The 24,824-nt window shown below is 39.3% G+C and overlaps 2 protein-coding genes across 10 annotated transcripts in view; both read left to right on the top strand.

Annotated features, from left to right (window-relative positions):
* LOC131360348 (cAMP-specific 3',5'-cyclic phosphodiesterase 4D-like) overlaps window positions 1-9,576 on the top strand; it is a 77,387-nt gene extending 67,811 nt beyond the window's left edge. For all 9 annotated transcript variants that reach the window (XM_058400719.1, XM_058400716.1, XM_058400718.1 and 6 more), the window contains 9 exons: window positions 618-711; window positions 1,607-1,779; window positions 3,338-3,436; window positions 3,531-3,695; window positions 3,996-4,095; window positions 4,293-4,447; window positions 5,107-5,229; window positions 5,317-5,499; window positions 6,611-9,576. In XM_058400719.1, the coding sequence (XP_058256702.1) occupies window positions 618-711; window positions 1,607-1,779; window positions 3,338-3,436; window positions 3,531-3,695; window positions 3,996-4,095; window positions 4,293-4,447; window positions 5,107-5,229; window positions 5,317-5,499; window positions 6,611-6,961 (1,443 nt within the window). In that variant the 3' untranslated portion in view covers window positions 6,962-9,576. The remainder of the gene's footprint in view (window positions 1-617; window positions 712-1,606; window positions 1,780-3,337; window positions 3,437-3,530; window positions 3,696-3,995; window positions 4,096-4,292; window positions 4,448-5,106; window positions 5,230-5,316; window positions 5,500-6,610) is intronic.
* Window positions 9,577-13,219: 3,643 nt separating this feature from the next.
* On the top strand, window positions 13,220-23,174 carry rab3ab (RAB3A, member RAS oncogene family, b). The gene is made up of 5 exons (XM_058401847.1): window positions 13,220-13,338; window positions 16,488-16,715; window positions 19,012-19,130; window positions 19,412-19,536; window positions 20,809-23,174. The coding sequence occupies exons 2-5, from the start codon at window positions 16,488-16,490 to the stop codon at window positions 20,997-20,999; spliced, it is 663 nt and encodes a 220-aa protein (XP_058257830.1). The 5' UTR covers window positions 13,220-13,338; the 3' UTR covers window positions 21,000-23,174.
* Window positions 23,175-24,824: the final 1,650 nt, after the last annotated feature.

The following is a 24,824-nucleotide window of genomic DNA, read 5'->3' as shown; positions in this document are numbered from 1 at the left end:
CATCATCACAACACACATTTAGCCGAAAGCCTCTTCCTTTCACGTGCAGTGACCATGAGTAGAAAATAATGACACGCTATATTGCCAAAGGTTTTGGGACACCCCTCCAAATCATTGAATTCAGGTGTTGTTTTTCAGAGGTTGGGCTCGGCACCTTAGTTCCAGTGAAAGGAACCCTTAATGCTTCAGCTTCATACCAAGACATTTTGGACAATTTCATGCTCTTTGTGGGAACAGTTTGGAGATGACCCCTTCCTGTTCCAACATGACTGCACACCAGTGACCAAAGCAAGGTCCATAAAGACATGGATGAGCGAGTTTGGTGTGGAGGAACTTCACAGAGTCCTGACCTCAATAGAACACCTTTGGGATGAATTAGAGCGGAGACTGTGAGCCAGGCCTTCTCGTCCAACATCAGTGCCTGACCTCACAAATACATCCCAAAGGTGTTCTATGGGGTTGAGGTCAGGACTCTGTGCAGGCCAGTCAAGTTCCTCCACACCAAACTCACTCATCCATGTCTTTATGGATATTGCTTTGTGTGTCTGAGGAAGTCTGTAATTCTTAACTGACAGTAATTTTTGATAACTGATCCTCTCTGTGTGTCCTCTGTGCAGTTTAAAAGAATGCTGAACCGTGAACTTACCCAGCTGTCAGAGACGAGCCGCTCAGGAAACCAAGTGTCAGAGTTCATAGCTAGCACATTTTTAGGTAAGTCTCAGCGTGTCCTACACTCATCTTACATTCTAGACATTTGTTTGAGCTTCAAAGAATCAACTTAGAAAAGCTCCCATCTGCTTCTGACTGGTTAGAGTGGGAATATTAAACCCTGTTAATAAGTTTATCTTGAATCTGTTGCATGAGTTGGTAGATGGCTTCTTGTTATCATTGTAACGGTGTGTGTAGAAATCATTAAGATGAGAAAACTAAAGAAAGATAGAAACAACCCTAACATACTGCTGACAGCTGTAATATCACTGGGCTACATTGTGTTCATCTTTCTTTCTTTCTTTCTTTCTTTCTTTCTTTCTTTCTTTCTTTCTTTCTTTCTTTCTTTCTTTCTTTCTTTCTTTCTTTACTTACTTATTTATTTATTTATTGCATTTCTTTCTTTGTTGCATTTCTTTCTTTCTTTCTTTCTTTCTTTCTTTCTTTCTTTCTTTACTTACTTATTTATTTATTTATTGCATTTCTTTCTTTGTTGCATTTCTTTTCTTTCTTTCTTTCTTTCTTTCTTTCTTTCTTTCTTTCTTTCTTTCTTTCTTTCTTTCTTTCTTTCTTTCTTTCTTACATAATCAACATCTATTTATTGATACAGTCATAGAGCAGGAACAACAGTGTTAATTTTGAACATCCGCCACTATTTTCTACTTTTAATAAACTCCTGGTAAAAGCAGGCAACATTAACAGCAGTAAAGTTCCTTCTCCCTCGTGATTATTGGAGTTTTCTGATTTTGATGTACAGATGCTCTGTTTTCAGTGAGGGTCATGATCATCACAATGTTACTGTTAAACCCATGTTAATGTTGTTCCTGCTCTATGACTATATGAATAAATAGATGGTGATTAGGTATGCATGTCAGTATCATCGTTATAATGTGTGTAGAGAAACCGCACGATGTGGAGATCCTGTCTCCGCCACCGAAGGAGAAGGAGAAGAAGAGACGTCCCATGTCTCAGATCAGCGGGGTGAAGAAGTTAACGCACAGCCCGAGCCTGGCCCCCAGCCGCATCCCTCGCTTCGGGGTCAACACCGAGCACGAGAGCCTGCTGGCCAAGGTCAGTCCATTCTCTCTCTCTCTCTCTCTCTCTCTCTCTCTCACACACACACACACACACACCTACACAAAGTACAGTATTAGGGCTAAAGAGGAACTTTTTTTTTTGTGAGACAAAGCAATTTGTTTTATTCCAAGATCCAAAGTAGTACTTAACTCTTTATCATTTCTTTTATTTAAATGAACTTTATTTGCATAAACTTTTCTCAACTTTGTTGTAATACTGGACACACCTCGTCACTGTCAGTCATGTTACCGGAAGTCAGCAGCACTCACTGAAAATCAAGATCTCTCTCAAGGTTCCTCTCTCCGAGTCGCTGTATGAGTAAACGTAGCATCAGACTTGCACAACAAAGAGTTTAAATATAATGAGTCCCTGTTTATTAAACATTACATATAGTGCCTAAATTTATTTGTTTATTGCATTTCTTTCTTTCTTTCTTTCTTTCTTTCTTTCTTTCTTTCTTTCTTTCTTTCTTTCTTTCTTTCTTTCTTTTTTTCTTTCTTTCTTTCTTTATGTATTTATTTATTTATTGCATTTCTTTATTTATTTATTGCATTTCTTTATTTATTTATTCAATTCTCTATTTATTTATTTATTTACTTATTGCATATTTTTCTTTCTTTCTTTATTGCATTTATTTTTTGATTGATTGATTGATTGATTGCATTTTGTTCTTTCTTTCTTTCTTTCTTTCTTTCTTTCTTTCTTTCTTTCTCACCAATGTAGCCACTATTTATTACAGGAAAACATAAAATGTTCTTCAAAGTCCTTAATCGAATACCAATTAGATCCCTAAAGCTAAACATGTACTTATAATTGTACTTGTAAAACATACACTAACTATAGCACACTACACACATGAATGTACACTGATCAGCCATAAAATTATGACCACCTGCCTAATATTGTGTTGGTCCCCCTTTTACTGCCCCCCTTTTGGACTCCACTAGATCCCTGAAGGTGTGCTGTGGTATCTGGCACCAAGATGTTAGCAACAGATCCTTTAAGTCCTGTAAGTTGAGAGGTGGAGCCTCCATGGAGACTTACAGGATCTTTTTGATAGATACTGACCACTGCAGACCGCTGCAGTTTTGGAGATGCTCTGATCCAGTGGTCTAGCCATCACAATTTGATCCTTCATCAAACTTGCTCAAATCCTTATGCTTGTCCATTTTTCCTGCTTCTAACATCAACTTTGAGGACAAAATGTTCACTTGCTGCCTAATATATCCCACCCACTAACAGGGGCCATGATGAGGAGATACTCAGTCTTCACCGGTCAGTGCTCATAATGTTATGGCTGATCGGTGTATATTGCATCACTTGTTATGACCGCTATCGTGAGAATAATCACATCATCTGTAATGGCATCTCACAACTGTGAAATCTTTATGACAGGACAGTGACATGTGTCACAGTCTCATCAAATGGACTTTTAGCAAAACTGTTAAGCAAGCAAAACTGATGTTTTTTTTTTTTTTACCTTTGATGAAAGAGCATTGAGAAGCTGGTACAGAGTGGACTTATAGTGTGAATACTGGCTTTTTTATTCCAGGAACTCGAGGACATTAATCGCTGGGGTCTTGATATCTTTAAGATAGCAGAGCATTCAGGGAATCGGCCGCTGACGGTGATCATGTACACAATATTTCAGGTATGAAGCTTTACGTTTTACCGACTAATCAGTGTGTATATAGTGATTTACTACATAGCATTACATCGCTGCATCATCTTGTTTTTTTTCCCAGGAACGAGATCTGCTGAAGTCCTTTAAGATCCCAACCGACACATTCATCACCTTCATGATGACCCTGGAGGGCCACTACCACACTGACGTGGCCTATCACAATAACATCCATGCTGCTGACGTAGTGCAATCCACACACGTTCTCCTCTCCTCGCCTGCTTTAGAGGTTCCTTCCTCTACTTATTCATGCAAACTGAAAGAGATGAGGTTTTAGCCGCAAATAATAATAATAATAATAATAATAACAGTGATAATAATAATAATAATCATAATGATAATGATGATGACAATAATAATGATGATAATAATGATAATGATAATAATAATTCTGATGACTATAATAATTACAGTGATAATAATAATAATAATAATAATAATAATAATAATAATAATAATAATAATAATAATAATAATAATAGCAATAATAATATTAATAATAATAATAATATCCTGTTCTTTATTCCAGGATGTCTTCACTGACCTCGAAATCATGGCTGCTTTGTTCGCTAGTGCCATACACGATGTTGATCATCCTGGAGTGTCAAACCAGTTCCTCATCAACACCAGTACATTCATGCACAATTATTTACAAATCCATTATTTATAATCATTTCTTCCGACAAGTATCTGTTCTTGTTTCATGCACACTTCACTAGTCCACTAATATAATCCAAGTCGCTGCATTCTAGTTATTTCCATGTGTACGCCTTTATTTATTTATTTATTTATTTATTTATTTATTTATTTATTTTGTCCTTTTCAGACTCTGAGCTGGCTCTGATGTACAACGACGCGTCCGTACTGGAGAACCACCACCTGGCCGTGGGCTTTAAACTCCTGCAGGAAGAAAACTGCGACATCTTCCAGAACCTGAGCAAGAAGCAGAGGCAGTCACTGCGCACGATGGCCATCGACATGGTGAGATTTGACATTTTAACCTTGAGCAAGTCTAATCTAAATACATCTTACGAAGAGCATCTGTATCTGTGTACTTTATTCTCACTTGATTGCAAAAGTATGTGCACCCTTACGGCAGCTTGAGGAAGACGAAGAAATGTATATATTAAAATAAAATTGACCTTCTAAAGCTTATTTGATCTACAGCTGACATTTTCAAGCTGTTGCTCATTTTTAATTCATAATATCAAATAAAACTGATCGAATACAATGGTGTTTAATTTTACTTCAAACATTTATTAGTGTTTAAAGTAAAGTGCAGTAAGACTTCATCTTTATAACCAGTCTTTTTATAGTAAATGTAGATGTGAAGTAATAAATACATCCACACATACACACATATGTAGGATGTTTTCAGTTATCTACGTCATATCTCTCTTGAGTAAATCTGATATTAATGTTCTCTTATGACTTGAATGCCCACCTTTAACGCCTTGGTTTCTGTTTTTAGTAAATTTCTCAGTTGGTTTTTGCAAAAACAACAAGCCACATTTTATTCTTCTATATATGCGGCATCATTTTGGGGGATATTATCACCCATAAACTATAGGGGATGTACACTTGTTCCCTCTACCCTTATTTGATGTGGTGTTCTAATTTTATGACTTGCTTTAAAACAGGTATTAGCCACAGACATGTCCAAGCACATGAATTTCCTGGCAGCCCTAAAGACCATGGTTGAGACAAAGAAAGTGACCAGTCTGGGAGTATTGTTGCTGGACAACTACTCGGACAGAATACAGGTCTGGTTTTGTAGATTTTGCCTCTACAGCTTCCTTCCACTGACTTAAATCGTAAAAGCTCACGCGTCTACCATCTTCTGGCTTTAGGTTCTCCAAAACATGGTGCACTGTGCCGACCTCAGCAACCCTACAAAGCCTCTGGAGATCTACAGGCAGTGGACAGACCGTATCATGGTGGAGTATTTCACCCAGGGTGACCGGGAGCGAGACAAAGGCATGGAGATTAGCCCCATGTGTGACAAACACACTGCTTCAGTGGAGAAGTCTCAGGTACCAAAGCAACATGAGCAGCCAAGTGGTTAATATGTAGGCTGGACTACAGTGTTATTTTTCCAAAGCTTCTCTCTCAAATACTGTGGCTGTTATAAAAGACAAGAGAAATATTTCATAAGGAGTGACCTATAGGTGGATTAATCTTCCTTTTCCCTCTTCAGGTCAAACTAGTTTAAGCTTCAGACACACACTGCTTTTTGTCCAATGCTTTGGACTCTTTTGAAAGCTGCAATGTGGTTCTCTGTCGTTCCTCTCTGTATATACATGGTCACTAAGAAAACATGTGGCCTTCATGATGCAGTGAGCTTTCTGGAGATTGAAATAATTTCAATAATAAACTGAGAAACATTTATCTCACAGAGATTTGTGGAATTAAGATGTTTAAATAATGACTGATCTTTTGTCACACTGGCAGAGAATCTGAAATGTGCCCATTTTATTTAACATTGTCATGTTCACCGATCAGCCATAACATAATGACCACCTGCCCGGAATATTGTGTCGGTCCACCATTTGCTGCCAGAACAGCTCTGACCCATCATGGCATGGACTCCAATAGATCACTGAAGGTGTGCTGTGGTATCTGGCATCAAGATGTTAGCAGCAGATCCTTTAAGTTGTGAGGTGGGGTCTCCATGGATACTTACAGGACTTAAAGGATACTTTTGATAGATACTGACCACTGCAGACCAGGAACACCCCACAAGAGCTGCAGTTTTGGAGATGCTCTGATCCAGTGGTCTAGCCATCACAATTTGGCCCTTCGTCAAACTCAAAGCTCAAATCCTTACACTTGTCCATTTTTCCTGCTTCTAACATCAACTTTGAGAACAAAATGTTCACTTGCTGTCTAATATATCCCACCCATTAACAGATGCCATGATGAGGAGATACTCAGTCTTATTCACTTCACCTCTCACTGATCATAATGTTATACCTGATCTGTGTATAATGATAATAATAATAAAAACAGGAAGAAGAAGAAGGTTTAGAAGTAGCAGTTACTAATAACTAAGAATTTATTCATGAAATTATATCAGATGTTTCAGTCTGCATAAGCTAAAGTGTCTATGTTGAACATCTAACCACTATTTACCTCCATGTGAAGGTGGGCTTCATTGACTACATCGTACACCCTCTATGGGAGACATGGGCTGACCTCGTCCACCCGGACGCCCAAGACATCCTGGACACGCTGGAGGACAACCGCGAGTGGTACCAGAGCATGATTCGCCACAGTCCTTCACCTCCACCCGGGGAACAGGATTCACACAGCGCCATCGGAGCCTCCACTGGTGAAAAGATCCAGTTCGAGCTGACGCTGGAGGAGGAGGGCGAGTCGGACTCAGAGAGCCCTCAGGAAGCAGAGCACAGCGAGTCGGAGAGCCCCGCGATTCGATGCCGCAGGACGTTATCTCCTGACACAATGGACAAGCAAGCTGTTAGAGAACGAGACTAAAGAGACAAACTGTGCATAGCTAGGTGCATGGCACTGCTGTCCTAATGACACGTCTCAGCGATAATTTACTCCTAAATCTGTGATGAACTTCAGTGTGGCTGTAGCAGGCTCCAATCGAGCAATGCGCCCCATACCAGCTAATGAGATAACTCCTCATTTCACCTATTAGACACATATTTCCTGGTTTTTTTGCTGCCAGATAAGCCTTTTAGTCCTAGCTTCTTAAGATGCATTTGTGTCCAGCACACAGGTGGCTGTAATGATCACTCAGTGACCGAGGAGAGATCTGAGGAATGCTCGGCCTCTTCGGGGTCTATTAACAAAGCAAGGAGGTCTTCTGAGAAAGAGAGTCTTCCTTCACATGATGTACATGTTGTCTGTAGAGGAAATTGTAATATTTATGGAAAGCTAACAGGGTCGAGGAACTGTTTTGTTTTTTGTTTTTTTTGCACCATACCATTAGTTTCCGGACAAGTTTCATTTATCTTTTTAAATAATTCATTTAGCATTGATTTTTAATTTTCCAGTATTTGTAGTCACATTGATCAGACGAATGGACAAGTGACCGTCATGCCAAATATTAGCTCCAGATGAAATAATGACACTAATAACCTCAGGATATAAATAATTATTTCACTTTTAATGTAGCAAGGTACCCCTGTATATTATATATTACCCAGTGCATCTTTATTACAGACCACTAAAAAACATTTATACTGGTTTTCACCCATAAATCTCAATACTCACCTTCATGTATCTTAATAATTCATCAGATCTTGATATAGTGAAACAGACCCAATCCAGATGTTCAGACTCAGCACAGCTGGATCATGAGGCACTGCTTGGTTTGAGTATTGATTCCAGCCTATGTGTTAAGATCCAAATCTCATCTGTGGCTTAAACCAGTTTATGCTATACCATGGATGTGGTAGCTCAGTGGTTAAGGTGTTGAGCTACTGATCAGTAGGTTGTGAGTTCAGATGCCCCCCCCCCCCTGCTCAGCTGTATAAATGCGATAAAAGTCGCTCTGAATAAGGGCATCTGCCAGGTAATGTATGTTATAGCAACAAGGAACCCTAACGGTAATTTATCCTTATAATACAAGATATTTTATAGTTTTTATATATGCAAGTTTTCCACTGAACGATTTTATTAATAGCCTCGTGTTCCTTTTGAACGCGACTAGCATTTCTTCAACAAGAAATCCACATGATCCTCATATTAATCCTCACCATTAACGCACAATCTTCATTTTTTTTAGGTCCACCATTTATATGCCTCTTTCACTGACCGTCTAGTCTCTTTACACCGTGTCCTACGTGTCCCCCCAGCCTTTGCCGTAAGCACTACTTCTACACCGGTCTCTGAAAACAGTGACGAGTGAGAAAAGAAGGTCTTACTCTTTAGAAGAAAAGTGATCATTATCCCGTATGCTTGATATCACTGTGCTAGTCTTGTTTTCCTGTGAATCCAGAGCTTTCTCACAGGAATGAAAAAAAATAATACAAGCACATTAGCAGCAGAATCGCCAATCGCTATGAATTATATTTCAATTGATCATGTTATATATATATTTTTCCTTAAGTGTTTCTGTTATAAAGTGAACGACTACGTGAAAGCTAAATGCTCAAGTCTATGTGCACAAACATCCGTTTCAATCCTACTGAACTACAGAATAAACAAAGTAGAGCTGAGTAGAATATCCAGGGGTACCCTTTATCCATTTCTTAAATCATCACTCGTGTTTGTATTATATGTATTTGTTTTGTCCAGATTTAACATCATTGTCTCAAACGTGTTATTGACAGCTCACCTACTGCCACAATTTGCCGCCTCTCTGCGATTAAGACGTGTCGTAGAATATTAGCCTGTGATTTGGATTTGGAAAGCAGAATAATTCCGGCACATTTAAAGGGCTCTAGATGAACCAGGACCCTGTAGTTCAATGGCATAACTTCATTTACACAACTTTAACAGTGTTTTCATTGAGGATTTTATATATATATAAATATATATAATATGGAATAAACTATAGATAACTAGCCAATATTTTTTATTGATTATAATTATAATAATGACATTATTAGGAGAATTCGTGTCTTGGTGGCTTTGGTGTCTCTATATTTCATCACATAAAGTAAATATAGAAATCCCACTTTTGTGTCCAAGAGGAAACACTAAACACGGCGGTTCTTTCAGATATGAGTTGACTGAGCGTCACTGAACGATTTTGTGTACGAATTTCACACGTGCACAACGGGAGAGCGTTCCGATGAGAATGATGCGGTTTAGATTCATTTACTGAAGTCATCTGTACGGTAAAAAAGCATCAGGTTTCTTTCACATTGTTTCATGTCTTATTTGATCTTTACTGACGTGTCACATTTTCCTCTTGAGTCCCTTTACCGGCAAGGCCATGGAATTGCCAAACTTATTTGTTGTGTACGTTTGTGTGGTGTCTTTGATCTGAAGAATAAGAGTGTAAAAAATGTGTTTTGCCACTCCTGTACCTGTTTCTGTATCTTCTGTACCATGTGTCACGTTCAAAGCCAAAAACTCCAGACTACTTCAGGTTGTTCTCTAGAACCAACAACAATAAATTAACTTAAGCTGTCTTCTCGTATGTGTGTGTGTGTGTGTGTGTGTGTTTGTAGTAAAGAAAGAAAGGGCCTGCATTCAGGAGCAGGGTTATTATTCTAAAGCTATCTATCTATCTATCTATCTATCTATCTATCTATCTATCTATCTATCTATCTATCTATCTATCTATCTATCTATCTATCTATCCCTACCTCCAACCCTCCCTCCCTCCGTCTATCTATCTATCTATCTATCTATCTATCCCTCCCTCCGTCTATCTATCTATCTATCTATCTATCTATCTATCTATCTATCTATCTATCTATCTATCTATCTATCTATCTATCTATCTATCTCTCCCTACCTCCAACCCTCCCTCCCTCTGCCTATCTATCTATCTATCTATCTATCTATCTATCTATCTATCTATCTATCTATCTATCTATCCCTACCTCCAACCCTCCCTCCCTCCGTCTATCTATCTATCTATCTATCTATCTATCTATCTATCTATCTATCTATCTCTCCCTACCTCCAACCCTCCCTCCCTCTGCCTATCTATCTATCTATCTATCTATCTATCTATCTATCTATCTATCTATCTATCTATCTATCTATCCCTACCTCCAACCCTCCCTCCCTCTGCCTATCTATCTATCTATCTATCTATCTATCTATCTATCTATCTATCTATCTATCTATCTATCTATCTATCTATCCCTACCTCCAACCCTCCCTCCCTCCGTCTATCTATCTATCTATCTATCTATCTATCTATCTATCTATCCCTACCTCCAACCCTCCCTCCCTCCGTCTATCTATCTATCTATCTATCTATCTATCTATCTATCTATCTATCTATCTATCTATCCCTACCTCCAACCCTCCCTCCCTCTGCCTATCTATCTATCTATCTATCTATCTATCTATCTATCTATCTATCTATCTATCTATCTATCTATCCCTACCTCCAACCCTCCCTCCCTCTGCCTATCTATCTATCTATCTATCTATCTATCTATCTATCTATCTATCTATCTATCTATCTATCTATCTATCTATCCCTACCTCCAACCCTCCCTCCCTCCGTCTATCTATCTATCTATCTATCTATCTATCTATCTATCTATCTATCTATCTATCTATCTATCTATCCCTACCTCCAACCCTCCCTCCCTCCGTCTATCTATCTATCTATCTATCTATCTATCTATCTATCTATCTATCTATCTATCTATCCCTACCTCCAACCCTCCCTCTATCTATCTATCTATAGATAGTGCATAGAATATATAAATTAATGTACAGAATAATTGTAACTTTACAGATATATATGAATGTGCGGAATAGGAAATATACAGAAACTATATATAGATGAATTTAGAGTATATGCAATAGTATGAAATATACATATGAATAACTATAAATAACTTTACAGCTGGATGAATATGCAGGGACATATACACACACATATATACCTATATGAATATACATATATTAGTATATAGTCTATGTGCAGACTATACAGATGAATGTACAGAGAGTATTTACAGAGATATATTACATCACTGCCTGGTTTATCAATGTGTGGGGGGAGGTTACTGTCCATGTAAGGAGGTTAGTGAATTTGAGTTCACTAAGGTAACCACTGTGGGATAAAAACTGTTCCTTAGCCTGCTGCTTTTGGCTTTTAGGCATCTGAACCTTTTTCCAGAGGGAAGGAGAGAAAACAGTTTATGTGCAGGGTGAGAGGAGTCCTTCACGATGCTGCGAGCAAGTGGTTAAGGCTCTGGGTCGTTGACCAGAAGATCAGGGGTTCAAGCCCCAGCACCGCCAAGTTGCCACTGTTGGGCCCTTGAGCAAGGCCCTTAACCCTCTGTGCTCCAGGGGTGCTGTATCATGGCTGACCCTGTGCTCTGACCCCAACCTCCAAGGATGGGATATGTGAAGAAAGAATTTCACTGTGCTGTAATGTATATGTGACAAATAAAGGTTGTTTCGTTTCGTTTCTTACGCAGACACCACTCGTTCTTGTAGACGTCCTCAACGGCAGGGAGTGGGGTCCCAGTGATGCGTTGGGTGGTTTTCACCACCCTTTGAATCGATTTACGGTCCGAGACAGAGCAGTTCCCGTACCAGACTGTAATACAGCTGGTTAGGATGCTCTCTACTGCATAACGGTAGAAATTGTTCATTATGTCCGTAGAGAGGTGATTCTTCCTCAGTAATCTCAGGATAGATAGATAGATAGATAGATAGATAGAGGTTCTTGTATTACAGCAGTTTAGTCAGTTACAAGATACAACACACCCAAAAATATAAAACACATATACATACATAAAACATAAAATACATAAAAACATAATACAAAGAAAAAAGAAGAAACCTTATATACAATATACTCTACAATTATTTTGTATTACTATTTTATTATGTCCAATAACTATAGGCAGTAAATGAACTACGCAAATATTTCAGGTAACTAGGGGTTTGTGTGGGGTCACTAGGTTTTAATATTTTTATTCATTTATTTTATTAATGTTAATTACAATTAATATTCTGAATATCACTCTAACTATAAATACAACAGACTCTGTGTGTTGTTATTATGGAACGTTACTGGGAGTCACAGTCAAGCAGTGTGTGCGTGTGCGTGTGTGTGTGTGTGCGTGCGTGCGTGTGTGTGCGTGTGTCTGTGCGTGTGCCCGTGTGTGCGTGCGTGTGTGTGTGTGTGCGTGTGTGTGTGTCTGTGCGTGTGTGTGTGTGTCTGTGCGTGTGTGTGTGTGTCTGTGCGTGTGTGTGTGTGTGTGTGTGTGCGTGTGTGTGTGTCTGTGCGTGTGTGTGCGCATGTGTCCGTGTGTGTGTGTGTCTGTGCGTGTGTGTGTGTGTCTGTGCGTGTGTGTGTGTGTCTGTGCGTGTGTGTGTGTGTGTCTGTGCGTGTGTGTGTGTCTGTGCGTGTGTGTGCGCATGTGTCCGTGTGTGTGTGTGTCTGTGCGTGTGTGTGTGTCTGTGCGTGTGTGTCTGTGCGTGTGTGTCTGTGCGTGTGTGTGTGTGTCTGTGCGTGTGTGTGTCTGTGCGTGTGTGTGTGTGTCTGTGCGTGTGTGTGTGTGTGTGTGCGTGTGTGTGTGTCTGTGCGTGTGTGTGCGCATGTGTCCGTGTGTGTGTGTGTCTGTGCGTGTGTGTGTGCGCGTGTGTGCGCGTGTGTGTGTGCATACGTGTGTGTGTGTGTGCGCGCTCATTTAGTCTTTTTCTCTAGTGCATGCAAAAGCGAAGGAAACAAACAGAAAAGATGTATAAAATATGAAATTTTAAGAAGTATCATTTCAAACTGGGGCTCTTAGCTCGAAAATGTTCACCTAAAACCAGTTTATATAAAAACAAACGATATAAAACTGACTATATAAGGAAACCAAACATTTGAACCAAATTTTCTTGGTCTTAACCTTTAATGAAAATGTACTGTCTCGTAAAATTTGGTGGAAAAATGAAACAAATCAAGTCAGCGGAGGATTTTCTGGAAAGTGTTTTAATTGATGAATTATGGATGGGCTCGAGCCAGGCTGCTACATAATGCATGACAGGCCTGTGAGAATTAAAGCCCATGGCATTATGAATATTTTACTGAAGCGTCCAGCAGTGTCGCCATTGGCTCCCTGACCCGTCCCTCTCTCCGCTCCCACCGTCTCGAGCACCCGCCTCCTGTGTGCGTCACACGCCCGTCAAGTGACGTCAGAGTTTCTGCAGGTGCTCGGAGAAGTGCAGCATTGGCGTAACTGGCGTTTAAAACATCTCTCGCGGTAAGACAAACCCTATGATATTTACATCTTTCTCTTGTTTTTATATCAACATCCGGTGTATTGCTTTTTTCCTTTAAGAGCTGAACAAATACAGCGTGTTTTTTTAAACAGAAAAGAATAACCTTCATTTGACATGGACCTCGGAGAGAAGCATCCTATTTTGCTCTATTTCTATTAGCACTGACGGACACATCTGGACGTTAGAATTCATTATTGCGTGTTTATTTATCTTTAACATTTTGTTGTTGTTGTTGCATGCGCCCGAATAACCGCGTCATGGGAATAGAAGAAATGCAAATGATGATGATGATGATAATAATAATAATAATAATAATAATAATAATAATAATAATAATTGGCCTGCTTTTTCCTTTAGTGCGCGTGTAACCTAAATGATGAGTTACATAATATCCGCAGATCACACATCAGCCATGTTTGCTCAAATGAAACCGATGATGCAGGGCTGTGGGGTTTTATTTATAATGTTATAAACCGTCATCATCCGCCCAGAAACCTCCGTTTTTTTACACCTTCAGCTTTCACCAGCAACCGCATGCTTACTGAGAATGATCTGAAAGCCGTACATCTCTCCATGCCTCTGACTTGCAGGCCTCATGGAGAATAATGAAAAGCTTGAGGTGTAACATAGGCGTCAGCTATTGCTCCTGCAGACGGATGTGGGATTGTTGAATTGCTGGGTCAAGCTCTTGGATGTGTCCAGTCTGATGTCTGTAACATCACCATGTAGCACCATGCAATAGTCTTTCTGAATCGGCAATTCCTTCCTTCTTTTTTGTTGTTGTTATTATTATTATTATTATTATTATTATTATTGTTGTTGTTGTTGTTGTACTATTTCCAGCTATACAACATCCAACAGAGCAGTATCATCTATGTGAATTAGGGTTCCTAGGGTTAGGCTTAGGCTTAATGGCCTTCCCAGTGCATCACCGGTCTGATTGGAGCACACCATGACATTACCCGGGGTTGACCTTAAGCTCAGTGTTTTGTCTAAAAAACCTTATCTCAGGCTTATTGAAGTGCACTGCAGTTTTGTGAAACGGCTCAGCGCCGAGGTATAGCGCTTTCCTGAGCGCCGTTATGACGTTAAACATCTTCATTCCTGAATGAGGATGTTTGTCTTGCAGCAGTTTTGTGGCGCTGATAAAGTATCAGGCTCCACATCATGTGCTTCTAAAAGTGAGGATCTATTTTTAGGGCTCTCAGGCTGTCTGTTATCTGCAGAAACCCTGAATGCACTCAGGGATGCCTGGGCATTATGCAGAGCTCTTCCAACTTACTGTCTAATGTGTAGTATGCTTAAGGATTTCGGAGTCATACGGGACTCATAAATAAAATATAAAAAGGAGTTTATATTATGTTTTGAGGTAATCACAAGATTAATTAATTAAAGGCACTTGTTTCATTCACAGTAGACGTCTAGGTGTATGCAGCATAAATCTTGAATATGGGTCGATCAATAGACCTTTTCTTTCTTTGTTAAATAACAAAGGTTTAGCTTTGTCCTATTTAACATAGGCATCATGTAGATATTCAGAACGAGCACACCATCATGCTCCACTTTGCTCTCGGTGATCAGGTTTCAAGGAAGTTTTGGGTTGGAGTGTGTGTATGTGTGTGTGTGTGTGTGTGTGTGTGTGTAAGTTTTTTTTTCTTTTCCACAGAGCCCCAACATCTACCATAGAATTGTGACAGAAAATACGTTGTTAAGAGAAAATCTAGGAAGTTGTTGATTAAAATCCATTAAGTCTGCGTCAACATTAATTCCTCCATGCGCTAATAATTGAAACTTCTTTAGACATTTCATGTTCTCCGTTGCTGCTAATCTATCAAGATCTCATCAAACCTTTGGAAGATAAGGCTGAGTCAGAGCTTGCATCAAATGTCTAGTAGTGCAGGAAGCTTTACGGCAACCTGAATCCTCCTGATTAAAATCAAACACACTTCGGTTACGCTTTTTATGCAACATCTTACTAACTAAGTAAGTAATGAACACAAATTTGTCAAATGGTTATTCCATGACAAACATTTTTCAGACAAAAAGCTTAGGGAGAAATTTTACAAGATTATTTATACCACGTTATATCTGCAGGTCGAATCAAGTTTGTTCAAAACAGGGGCTAATCTTAAAATCTAAAGGGTTACCCTTATACAATTCTACTCCAAGGTTCCTTGACTATAAGTGTATTGCATATGAAAATACACATTTTTTTCAGTTACGTTTATCTTATTATTGCTTGCTCTCGTTATTATTTTCTACCCAGTCATGGGACAACAGTTAGAAACAAGAGTCTCGCAATCTCATCCAACTTCATGATGGACATCCTGTTTCTGATCATGTTATGTAACTACCAACTACCTTAGGGAGCCAGTTAAGGGCAGTTCATCGACTGTGGACAGTAACATCATGAACATTTTTGGCTCAGTCACATTGAGGTCAATGTAAAGCTATCGCAAGTTCTGTTTTTAGCCCTGCACTGGACAGACAGATGAGCCTGTGCCAATGGCAGCGTATCAAATATTGATCCAACTTGGACACGGCAGGACGAAATCTGATGGATGCCCAGCACTGGCATCTCTTTAAGTCAAGTCTCAGAGAGTAATGTTATGTAATCATTTGCGTGACTGATTGGTGATGCTGAATGACTTGGTGACATGGCGTCGTGTGTTCTTAGCTAGTTATTAGGGCTGAAGTAGATGATGGAGGTTTCTCTGTTGATCATTAGCATGACATTCACATATATTGTGTTAAATATGATATTGGAAGACTTACATCGATATCGCTCATGCTGGGTAGTAAAAAGGATAGAAATTTTTTATGAATAGAAATAGAAATTTTTTATGTGCTCAATGACTGGCAGATCACTTGACTGACTGATTGTACTGAGCATCTTATCAACACACTTTGAGCCACAATAAGGCTTAAAAATTAGAGAGGTTTAATAGTTTATAGGATTGAGCAAAGCAATACAAGAACCATGTCCTGCTCTCCTCATTATAACTGCATTTATAAACGTCTGTTTACTACAGGAAAAGTTCTGCCCTAAGAGCAACATGTCACATATAAGAAAAGAGTTGATTTAGAGATAGAATCTAAGATTTCCTCCCCCCCTCCCTTTCCCTTCAAGATGGCCTCTGCTACAGATAACCGTTATGGACAGAAGGAGTCCTCTGACCAGAACTTCGACTACATGTTCAAGATCCTGATCATCGGTAACAGCAGCGTGGGAAAGACCAGCTTTCTGTTCCGCTATGCCGACGATTCCTTCACTCCGGCTTTCGTCAGCACAGTGGGCATCGACTTTAAGGTGAAGACGATCTACAGAAATGACAAGAGGATCAAGCTGCAGATTTGGGTGAGATCAGATGTCCTTTTCAGACATTGGAATGCTATTGTTGATGCAATACGATATTCAGTAAGACGTAACACCGTGCTCTTTTCATTAAGAGCATTCAAAATGGTATTCAAAATGGAACACGATTTGGATTTTTTAAATACATATATACGTATATATTTGGTGTACAGATATATATCTATGTAAAAAATCTACTAAACTGTGTGCAGCAGTGTAGAGAGTGTTTCATTAGCATCAGATGAAGGCGTTGTGTGATGTGTGATGTGTGATGGCCTGTAGCCTGGCAGCACAACCAGGAGAGAGGCACATGACTGGATTGGACGGTGATGCATTGAGCTCACAGCCAATCAGAAATGCCCACACCGCTACCGTCCCACCCCTTCTGTGCTTCATGTTTCCCATTGTATTGCCCTGTTTTTTTTTTTTCAGATCCCCCTCCCCCAGTGTATTACAGGATAAACCCAGCAAGGCCCAGCGAAATGGCTCTAAGCAAACGTTACACACTACATCCTGCACAGACATTCGTCCTTATTATTCTTCCTTTACTGTATGCTTTTTGTTCAAATAAGCTCGTTATTGTTATTTTATTTTTTCCTTTAAACCAATAGATCTGCATTTGCATGCGATATGCAAATATGGTGCGCGTTGACAAAAGCCGTAGTATAGGTTTGAGACAGATGGGAAGTGTTTTCCGTTACCACGGTGCTTGTTTATGAGGGCACTGAGCTGCAGTATGGTGCACAGAGTGTCATGGAGACAAGAACCAGTCCTGCTTCTGTTCATTGTAGGTCTTGCCGTAACCTAATAGGTCCCTTTAGCTGTGTGGGAATTGCAACCCTGTATGGCAGAGACTGTGATGCTCTGGAGATAGCCAACACATGGATTGCTTTAATCCAGTCCTGATGATCATATCATTTTAGAAACCTTATTATTTTTCTGATTAAGTATAGTCTGGATTAATGGTATTACAACTGATATAAAAACACAGGAAGAGATGACTTTGTGATATCTGGTTAACATGACAAGTAGATTTTTTTTATCTTATTAACTGAAAGCAAGGCTGGTAAGGAAATGACTATTAAGAACTGATGTGATAACAGGAACTAACTTGCTCTTTGCCTGTTCTACAACATAAAAAATATACTATTAGTACTCTGATTTGAGGTGCCATGACATCCTATCCAGGATGTTTTCCAATTTCACCAGTGTTCCCAGGATAGGACCACATCCTGACCTATCCTACGATGAAATATTTCTGTTCAGATGGGAGTGGTCTCTACCAGGACGTCCCCACCCTCCTCAACAGTGCACACGGGGACTTACTGAACAATTTGCTGGTTAAAGTCTGATCGCTCAACCAGCATTTTTATCGAAGATTAGTTAGCTAAATAATAAGCATGTGGAAGAATATAGATTTTTGAGAAGGGAAAACAAAATCGGCCGTCAAGCAGAAGCAAATCAAGATCAGCGTTAGCTTCTGAAAATATATCTAATGCTGAATCTTTCTTCTTGTTTTTTTTTCCTAAAGGAAAACCAAAAACCTGGCTAAACTTTAGCTTTTCTCTGTCATTTCTTCCATGTTAATAATTCCGCTGTAATCCTAGACCTTACCCTTTATAGACAGTCCATGTGCGTTCAAAAATAATTCATAGTAAGTAAGAACCGCCTCCGTGCGAAGGACTTTCCTTGCTGGTAAATTTTAACAGCATCCAGAACACTCACATACATCCTTTCACAGAGCTTGAGCTTTAGCAGTATCTATCTGTTTAGCCGAAGAGTTCTTAAAATCACTTTGAATGCGATTTACTGCAAGATATAGCTGCAAGCAGCGATTGGTGGGGCCAAGCACCAAGGATGCAGCAGTGTAGTACTGGCTTGTGTGGATGTTATTATGCAGCATTAGTAAACATACACACTGAACATATTATAAACATATTATAAATATTACTGCACAATGTACAGTGGAATCATACCACACTTCCTGTTGGAACAGCGTGACATGTTAATTGATCGCCTCGTCATGTCAACACCATTCAAGATAACGAAATTTCCTCCACATTTTGGCATCATTCTGACCGAATTTATTAAGTTTAAATCTGATGTATAAATGTGGTACTTGTCAAAACACACACACAAAAAAAACACACCTCACTTCCTGTTGGGTGGAGATAATAGATGTCTTGGTGCATGTAGATAAAAGTGGAAGCCCACAATAGAAGAAAAAATAGATCAATCCTAATATGAGATCATCCTCTTAATTATTTAACCTTAAAACATGTTTTTTCCCCTTGGACAGGACACAGCAGGACAGGAGCGCTACAGGACCATCACTACAGCCTACTACCGGGGAGCCATGGGCTTTATCCTTATGTACGATATCACCAACGAAGAGTCGTTCGCTGCTGTACAGGACTGGTGAGTCATTTCCTAAACAAAGCTTCTTCTGTTATCTGAAACGTGGAGCTGTAACGTAAGCACGCTGGCTGTTCAGTGCTTAAGGTTCTGATCTGCTGAGCAGAAGGGTGTAAGTCCACATCCTCGGACTGTCAGAGCAACACCTCTGTGGGCTTTTTCAATATTTTCTGTTTGTCTTTGAATCATATGAATCACAAGTTATTTTTCAAAGACACTGACTAGCTTGTAGTCTTAAATACTTGATGTCCCATCCTTAAATGTTTGCTGTTTTCTTCAAACAGGTCTACACAGATAAAAACCTACTCATGGGATAACGCCCAGGTGCTTCTGGTGGGCAACAAGTGTGACATGGATGATGAAAGGGTGGTGGCTTCTGAGAGGGGACGGCAACTTTCTGAACATCTTGGTGAGTTTCCGGGATTTAATGCTGCGTTCAAGGCGGAGTTGTTTGTTGACAAACAGTTAAAAAGCACTGAAAATGCCATGAAATTTCAACGTAGCAAGTTGGAGGTTTGTCCCAGTTTTCCAGATTCTCTAACCAGTTAATAATCACTGGCTTAATCCTATAACACCGACCACACTGATTTGAGGAGATAATCGTCAACGTGACGGTTGATTAGCCACTAAACGCTACACCACGCTGTCATCGGCTGTTGGTTCAAAGCTGTTTTTTTATGGTATTGAAGATATTACAAAATATATGTCAGCATTTTATTTACAATAAATTCACTTGGGCAAGTCTGCAAACATCATGGGCCAGGGTCAATGGGACATCCAAGAACACTGAATAAAAAATAAGGTTAATAAATGAGTTTGTGGTGTAGTAGACTTATGCTAACATGCTAGGAGCTAGGATTTGAGCCGCTACGCCACAAACTCATTTATTAACCTTTATTTTTTATTCACTGCTTCACTGAGGAAGAGACAGGAGTCAGAGCTGGAGGTAGCAGAGCTGAAGATGTTGCGGTTCTCTTTGGGAGTGACACGGTTGGACAGGATTAGGAACGAGTACATCAGAGGGACATCATGTTGGACATTTGGGGGACAAAGTTAGGGAGGACAGATTAGGATGGTTTGGACATGTCCAGAGGAGGGAGAGTGAGTATATTGGTAGGAGAATGTTGGACATGGAGCTGCCAGGCAGGAGGCAAAGAGGAAGGCCAAAGAGGAGGTATATGGATGGAATAAATGAGGATATGAAGCTAGTGGGTGTAAGTGTTGAGGATGCAGAAGATAGGGATAGGTGGAGAGAGATGATTCACTGTGGCCACCCCTGAAAGGAAAAGCCCAAAGAAGAAGAAGATTTTTATTCACTGCTGTTGGATGTCCCATTGACCCAGATAGGCCTATGATGTTTGCAGACTTGCCCAAATTGAATTTATTGTAAATAAATGAGCTTGTGGTGTAGTGGTTAGTCTCACAATTCCGCGTTTGGAGGTTCAATTCCTGGCTCCGTCCTGTGTGTGTGCTGGGGGGTGGGGGGTAGTTTGCATGGTCTCCTCTGGGTTCTCTAGTTTAAAGACATGTGTGATAGTCTGATTCTTATCTCTGAATTGTGTGTGTGATTGTGCCCTGAGAGAGCATCCAGGGTGTCCCTTGCCTTGAGTCCCCTGGGATAATCGGGAATCTGTACTGGATGGATGAAATTGATGGAATAATTGACCTGTGTTTGCTCCAGGCTTTGAGTTTTTTGAGGCCAGTGCCAAAGACAACATCAATGTAAAGCAGACCTTCGAGCGCCTGGTGGACATCATCTGCGAGAAGATGTCAGAGAGCCTCGACGCCGGAGACCCAGCCGTCACCGGAGCCAAACAGGGCCCTCAGCTCACCGAGCAGCCTGCCGCTCCACACCAGGACTGCGCTTGCTAAAAACAAACAAAAAAAAAACACACACACACACCCAGCCTCTCCTACTACACTGCCCTGCACTACCATACACAGGATAAAGGTAAAACAAAAAAGGGTTAAAGGAAAAGAAAATTCAAACCTTACTCCTCGTAGAATCATTGTGTCTCCTGTTATCTGTCCTGCTACTGATTGAGTGTAATTATTTTCCAGCTAATAACTTACCAGCTTACTATCTTTGATTTTGCTGCACCATTGTTTTGACCTGGAGAGGGAAAGCCATACTTTACTGTTTTCCTAATAAGAACTGAGTTTGGCGAAGCACAAATCATCGCGTGTTAGCTTCTCTTCAGTCCGTGTGACTTTTTATCTGGCCTTCGAGTGCTTATTTTTCTTTCCTTCACATTCATCACTTATTTGCTCTCATGCTCTTGTTTAAGTGAAATACGAACAAATACCAGAGGAGAAACCTTCTGTATATTTATTCCGAACATGTATATAGACAATGTGCAGTATTTAATACAGGTATAGTAACATATTTAAGGAAAAAAATAATAATAATAAATCGTTTTGAAAATGACAAATCAGAGAACTATGAAGATGATAAAAAGGAGTCATGTAATGTTTTTGTGATAATCCTTCGCATTGCTTGTCACAAACCTCTCCTGCATATGGGTAGTTCTTAATCATGGTATCTTTAGTCACTGAACTGCTGAAAGTCAGATATACATAGACATTCCTCAGTGTAAAATGCATGGAAAGGAAATTAAGCCATTTAGGCAAATAGACTATAAGAATATACGATTCCTCGCCATCCGTCGTAGATCCGAACAAATAAACCGAAATAGATCGAATGAAAGGAAAGTTCATTTAGAATTCACTTGGTGTGTTTCTACTCACGTCGTCGTAGTGACAGAAGTGATGTTGACAAAACCCCATACTTCTTTCTAACTCGATGCAAGAGAGCAGAGATGGAAATCCCATTTCTGACTTCTTTTTCTAAGCGTTTTTCCGGAAAATTCATCCTTACATGTCATATCTGAAGAGAAAAATTGAAGAAAGAAAGGGAAGAAAGAAAAAAAAAAGAAAAATCTCATGTCGTAAATATGTTGTTGTCATGTCACATGACTGATCGTCAGGACTGTTACTTATTCTAGACTTTGTATTGGCATTACTGAGACGAGACGAACAAAACCAGAGCCCCTTATGACATTTTTGTGATTTAAATCCTGACCTTTATATATATATATATATATATATATATATATATATATATATATATACAAAATCATATATATATATCCCAGTTTTCTTTCCTTTGCTATGCTGTCTTCCTGAAAAATGACTGTAAATATATTTGAGTCTTTAGTTTTATGTGTGAATTGTGCTGTGACTCTGGGCTCAAAACAAACAGAAAAAAGAAAAATAGATACAGAAAATTATTTAAAGTATGTGCTTTTATCCGCTCTGTGTATGCTTGCTCGTGAATGAATGTGGTCACTTTATTACGAAGCAATATGGAGAAAAAAAAAGTATTTATTGTTTCATTATGCCCGTCTAGAGAGGTTCAGAAAACTCCCCAAGAGCTTAGAGCTGAGCAAAATCCTGGAACGTCACACAGATCAACAGGAAATGTGCTTACTATGGAAGTGGAATACTTCAAAATTTACTCAAAGCAGGATGATTGAAATTGATCAAATGCACACTGACCTTCAGAGACCAAACTGTGGCCAGGATTTCCAAGCAGATGCTTTGTGCCCTGGTCCGAATTTATACTAAGATGAGTTATTAAGCTGTTCAAGGCGTTGAGCAAAATGGTCAGCGTTCCCGGCCGCGCCGTAATCGTTTCAGTGCTTGAAAATGACCTGCTTTTATATTCCGTTTTCAGGATTGGTTTGTTTTCTAATTCTGCGCCGTTTGAGTTCACAGTTCAGGCATTGTTGTGTTTTTTTCTACTTTTATTTATTTTTTAAAAATCTTCTTTTTTTCTAAGATGGGAATTCTGTGTACAAGTTTAAAAACAAAAGAAGAAAAAAGATCAACTTATTATGCAGTAGTAAATGAACTCTAAATACAATAAGGGGCATGGTGTCAAATGTTCAGTGGTGAAGTTTACCAAACCTACTGTCTATGTTGTGGAAATTACTGAAATGAAAAAAAATAAAATAGTAAATAATAAAGGTTTGTGCTGTTAAAATATCTCGCAGATGTCGAGTTGCAGTGCTGTTTTTATTTAATACCATCGATGTCGTAGTGATATGGGGCAGTTATGCAGCAGCTGAAAGGAAAGGCGGGCAGCACGGTGGCTTAGTGGTCAGCACTGTTGCCTCACAGCAAGAAGGTCCTGGGTCCGAATCCCGGGGTTCGAACAGACTGGGGCCTTTCTGTGTGGAGTTTGCATGTTCTATCCAGGGTTTTAGTAAATCACAGATAGATCACTCATTTCTCCAATGAGATAATAGAGTAAAAAAAAATAAAATGTGAATGAAATTTCACTAGAGGGCATCAGAGGACAATGTTGTCCTGCCAAGGATTTAAAAATAGTCCCATTTCCTTTGGGGCAGTAATGACGTCAGAATGCCGTCTGGATCAGCCATTACCATAGCAACAGCTGTGTCCGCAAGGTCACATGGTTTACAAAGTAGGATAATGGGTCTTGGCTGTGAGGTGGAATGAGGAAAGAATAACAATGTGTAATGGACTGAAGAAAATGTTCACCTGCAGGATTCAGTTTCTGACCTCTCACTGCCCGCGTTTACTTTCCTACACGCAGTGAACTGAGACAGTTTTAAATATAGTGAACTTTTGTGCTGTGTTTAATCAGGAGCTGTTTGCTTGACCCCCTGCCTCCATTCCTGTCCTTCCTCTTCCTCACTCACAGCCTCACACGAAGCCATTTAGGGTAATTCCTTAATTGGGCGCCACTTTATAGACGTGTATGTGAATTAAAGGTGATGACGCAACAACTTGAAATTTAATCACTAAAATGCTTTCAAACTGGGGTTATTTCTGCGTTAACGTGGAAATATGTTTACATCTCATGCTTGAAACCATTCATTTAAAAAAGCACATTTTATTCCCATAACCTTCACTCAACACACATTCACTTCAATGGATATTCCGAATAGGCCCAGATTTTCAACCGGAAGTTGCGTCATCTGGCTCTCACATGAAGAAGATACTCTGATTTTTTTTTTTTTACTTTAATTTAATTGATAGTGATATTTTTTCCTCTTTCAACCATTTTATTTATTTGAAAGCAAAAAAACACTGTTTAGGTGTTAGCTGAGACCTTGTTTTAAATTATATTAAATATTTTAAATCGCCCACAAGTCTGATAAAGTAAACTAGCCACATCTATGGCATTTATATTTTTTATAGTAATATTTACTAATGATTATACATTCTTTGGCGTCTTATAGTCAAATTATTACCGGTTTTAAAAACAATAACAAACGGTACCTCATACTTCATATGCTGCAATACTTATACTAACCTGAAGGCGGCACTACACCACCGTTTCAAGCTTTTAAACCCAAACGAAAGCAATTTGTTTACTTGTTTGTTGTTTTTTTTGCTCATATTTTTCACATATCATCAAAGACAATGACTTAAAATGTTCATTAATTTTCATAAATGACATTTTTCGTTAATATTCTATGCTTTTTAAAAAGGGCAATGTCACCTCACAGTCTATCCACTATTACACCAAAATGTCAAGATGTATTATAATTCATTTTATGCTGTCCTAGTCCTAGCATTTATGGAGGAACCAAGCTGTTTCAAATTTATTTTATTTGCTTACTTTTATTCGCTTCTTTTCAGTATTAAAACAAAGCAATAACAACA

Source organism: Hemibagrus wyckioides, linkage group LG10 (genome assembly GCF_019097595.1).
Source record: "Hemibagrus wyckioides isolate EC202008001 linkage group LG10, SWU_Hwy_1.0, whole genome shotgun sequence".
Classification (NCBI taxonomy): domain Eukaryota; kingdom Metazoa; phylum Chordata; class Actinopteri; order Siluriformes; family Bagridae; genus Hemibagrus; species Hemibagrus wyckioides.
Note: the sequence above shows the minus strand (reverse complement) of the source record. Positions and strands in the feature narration are given on the sequence as shown.

Bases quoted from the DNA above. Each gene is read 5' to 3' on its own strand.
- rab3ab (XM_058401847.1), top strand. From the start codon at position 16,488: ATGGCCTCTGCTACAGATAACCGTTATGGACAGAAGGAGTCCTCTGAC. The intron at 16,716-19,011 runs GTGAGATCAGAT...CCCCTTGGACAG, and splicing joins GGATCAAGCTGCAGATTTGG to GACACAGCAGGACAGGAGCG. The intron at 19,131-19,411 runs GTGAGTCATTTC...TTCTTCAAACAG, and splicing joins TTCGCTGCTGTACAGGACTG to GTCTACACAGATAAAAACCT.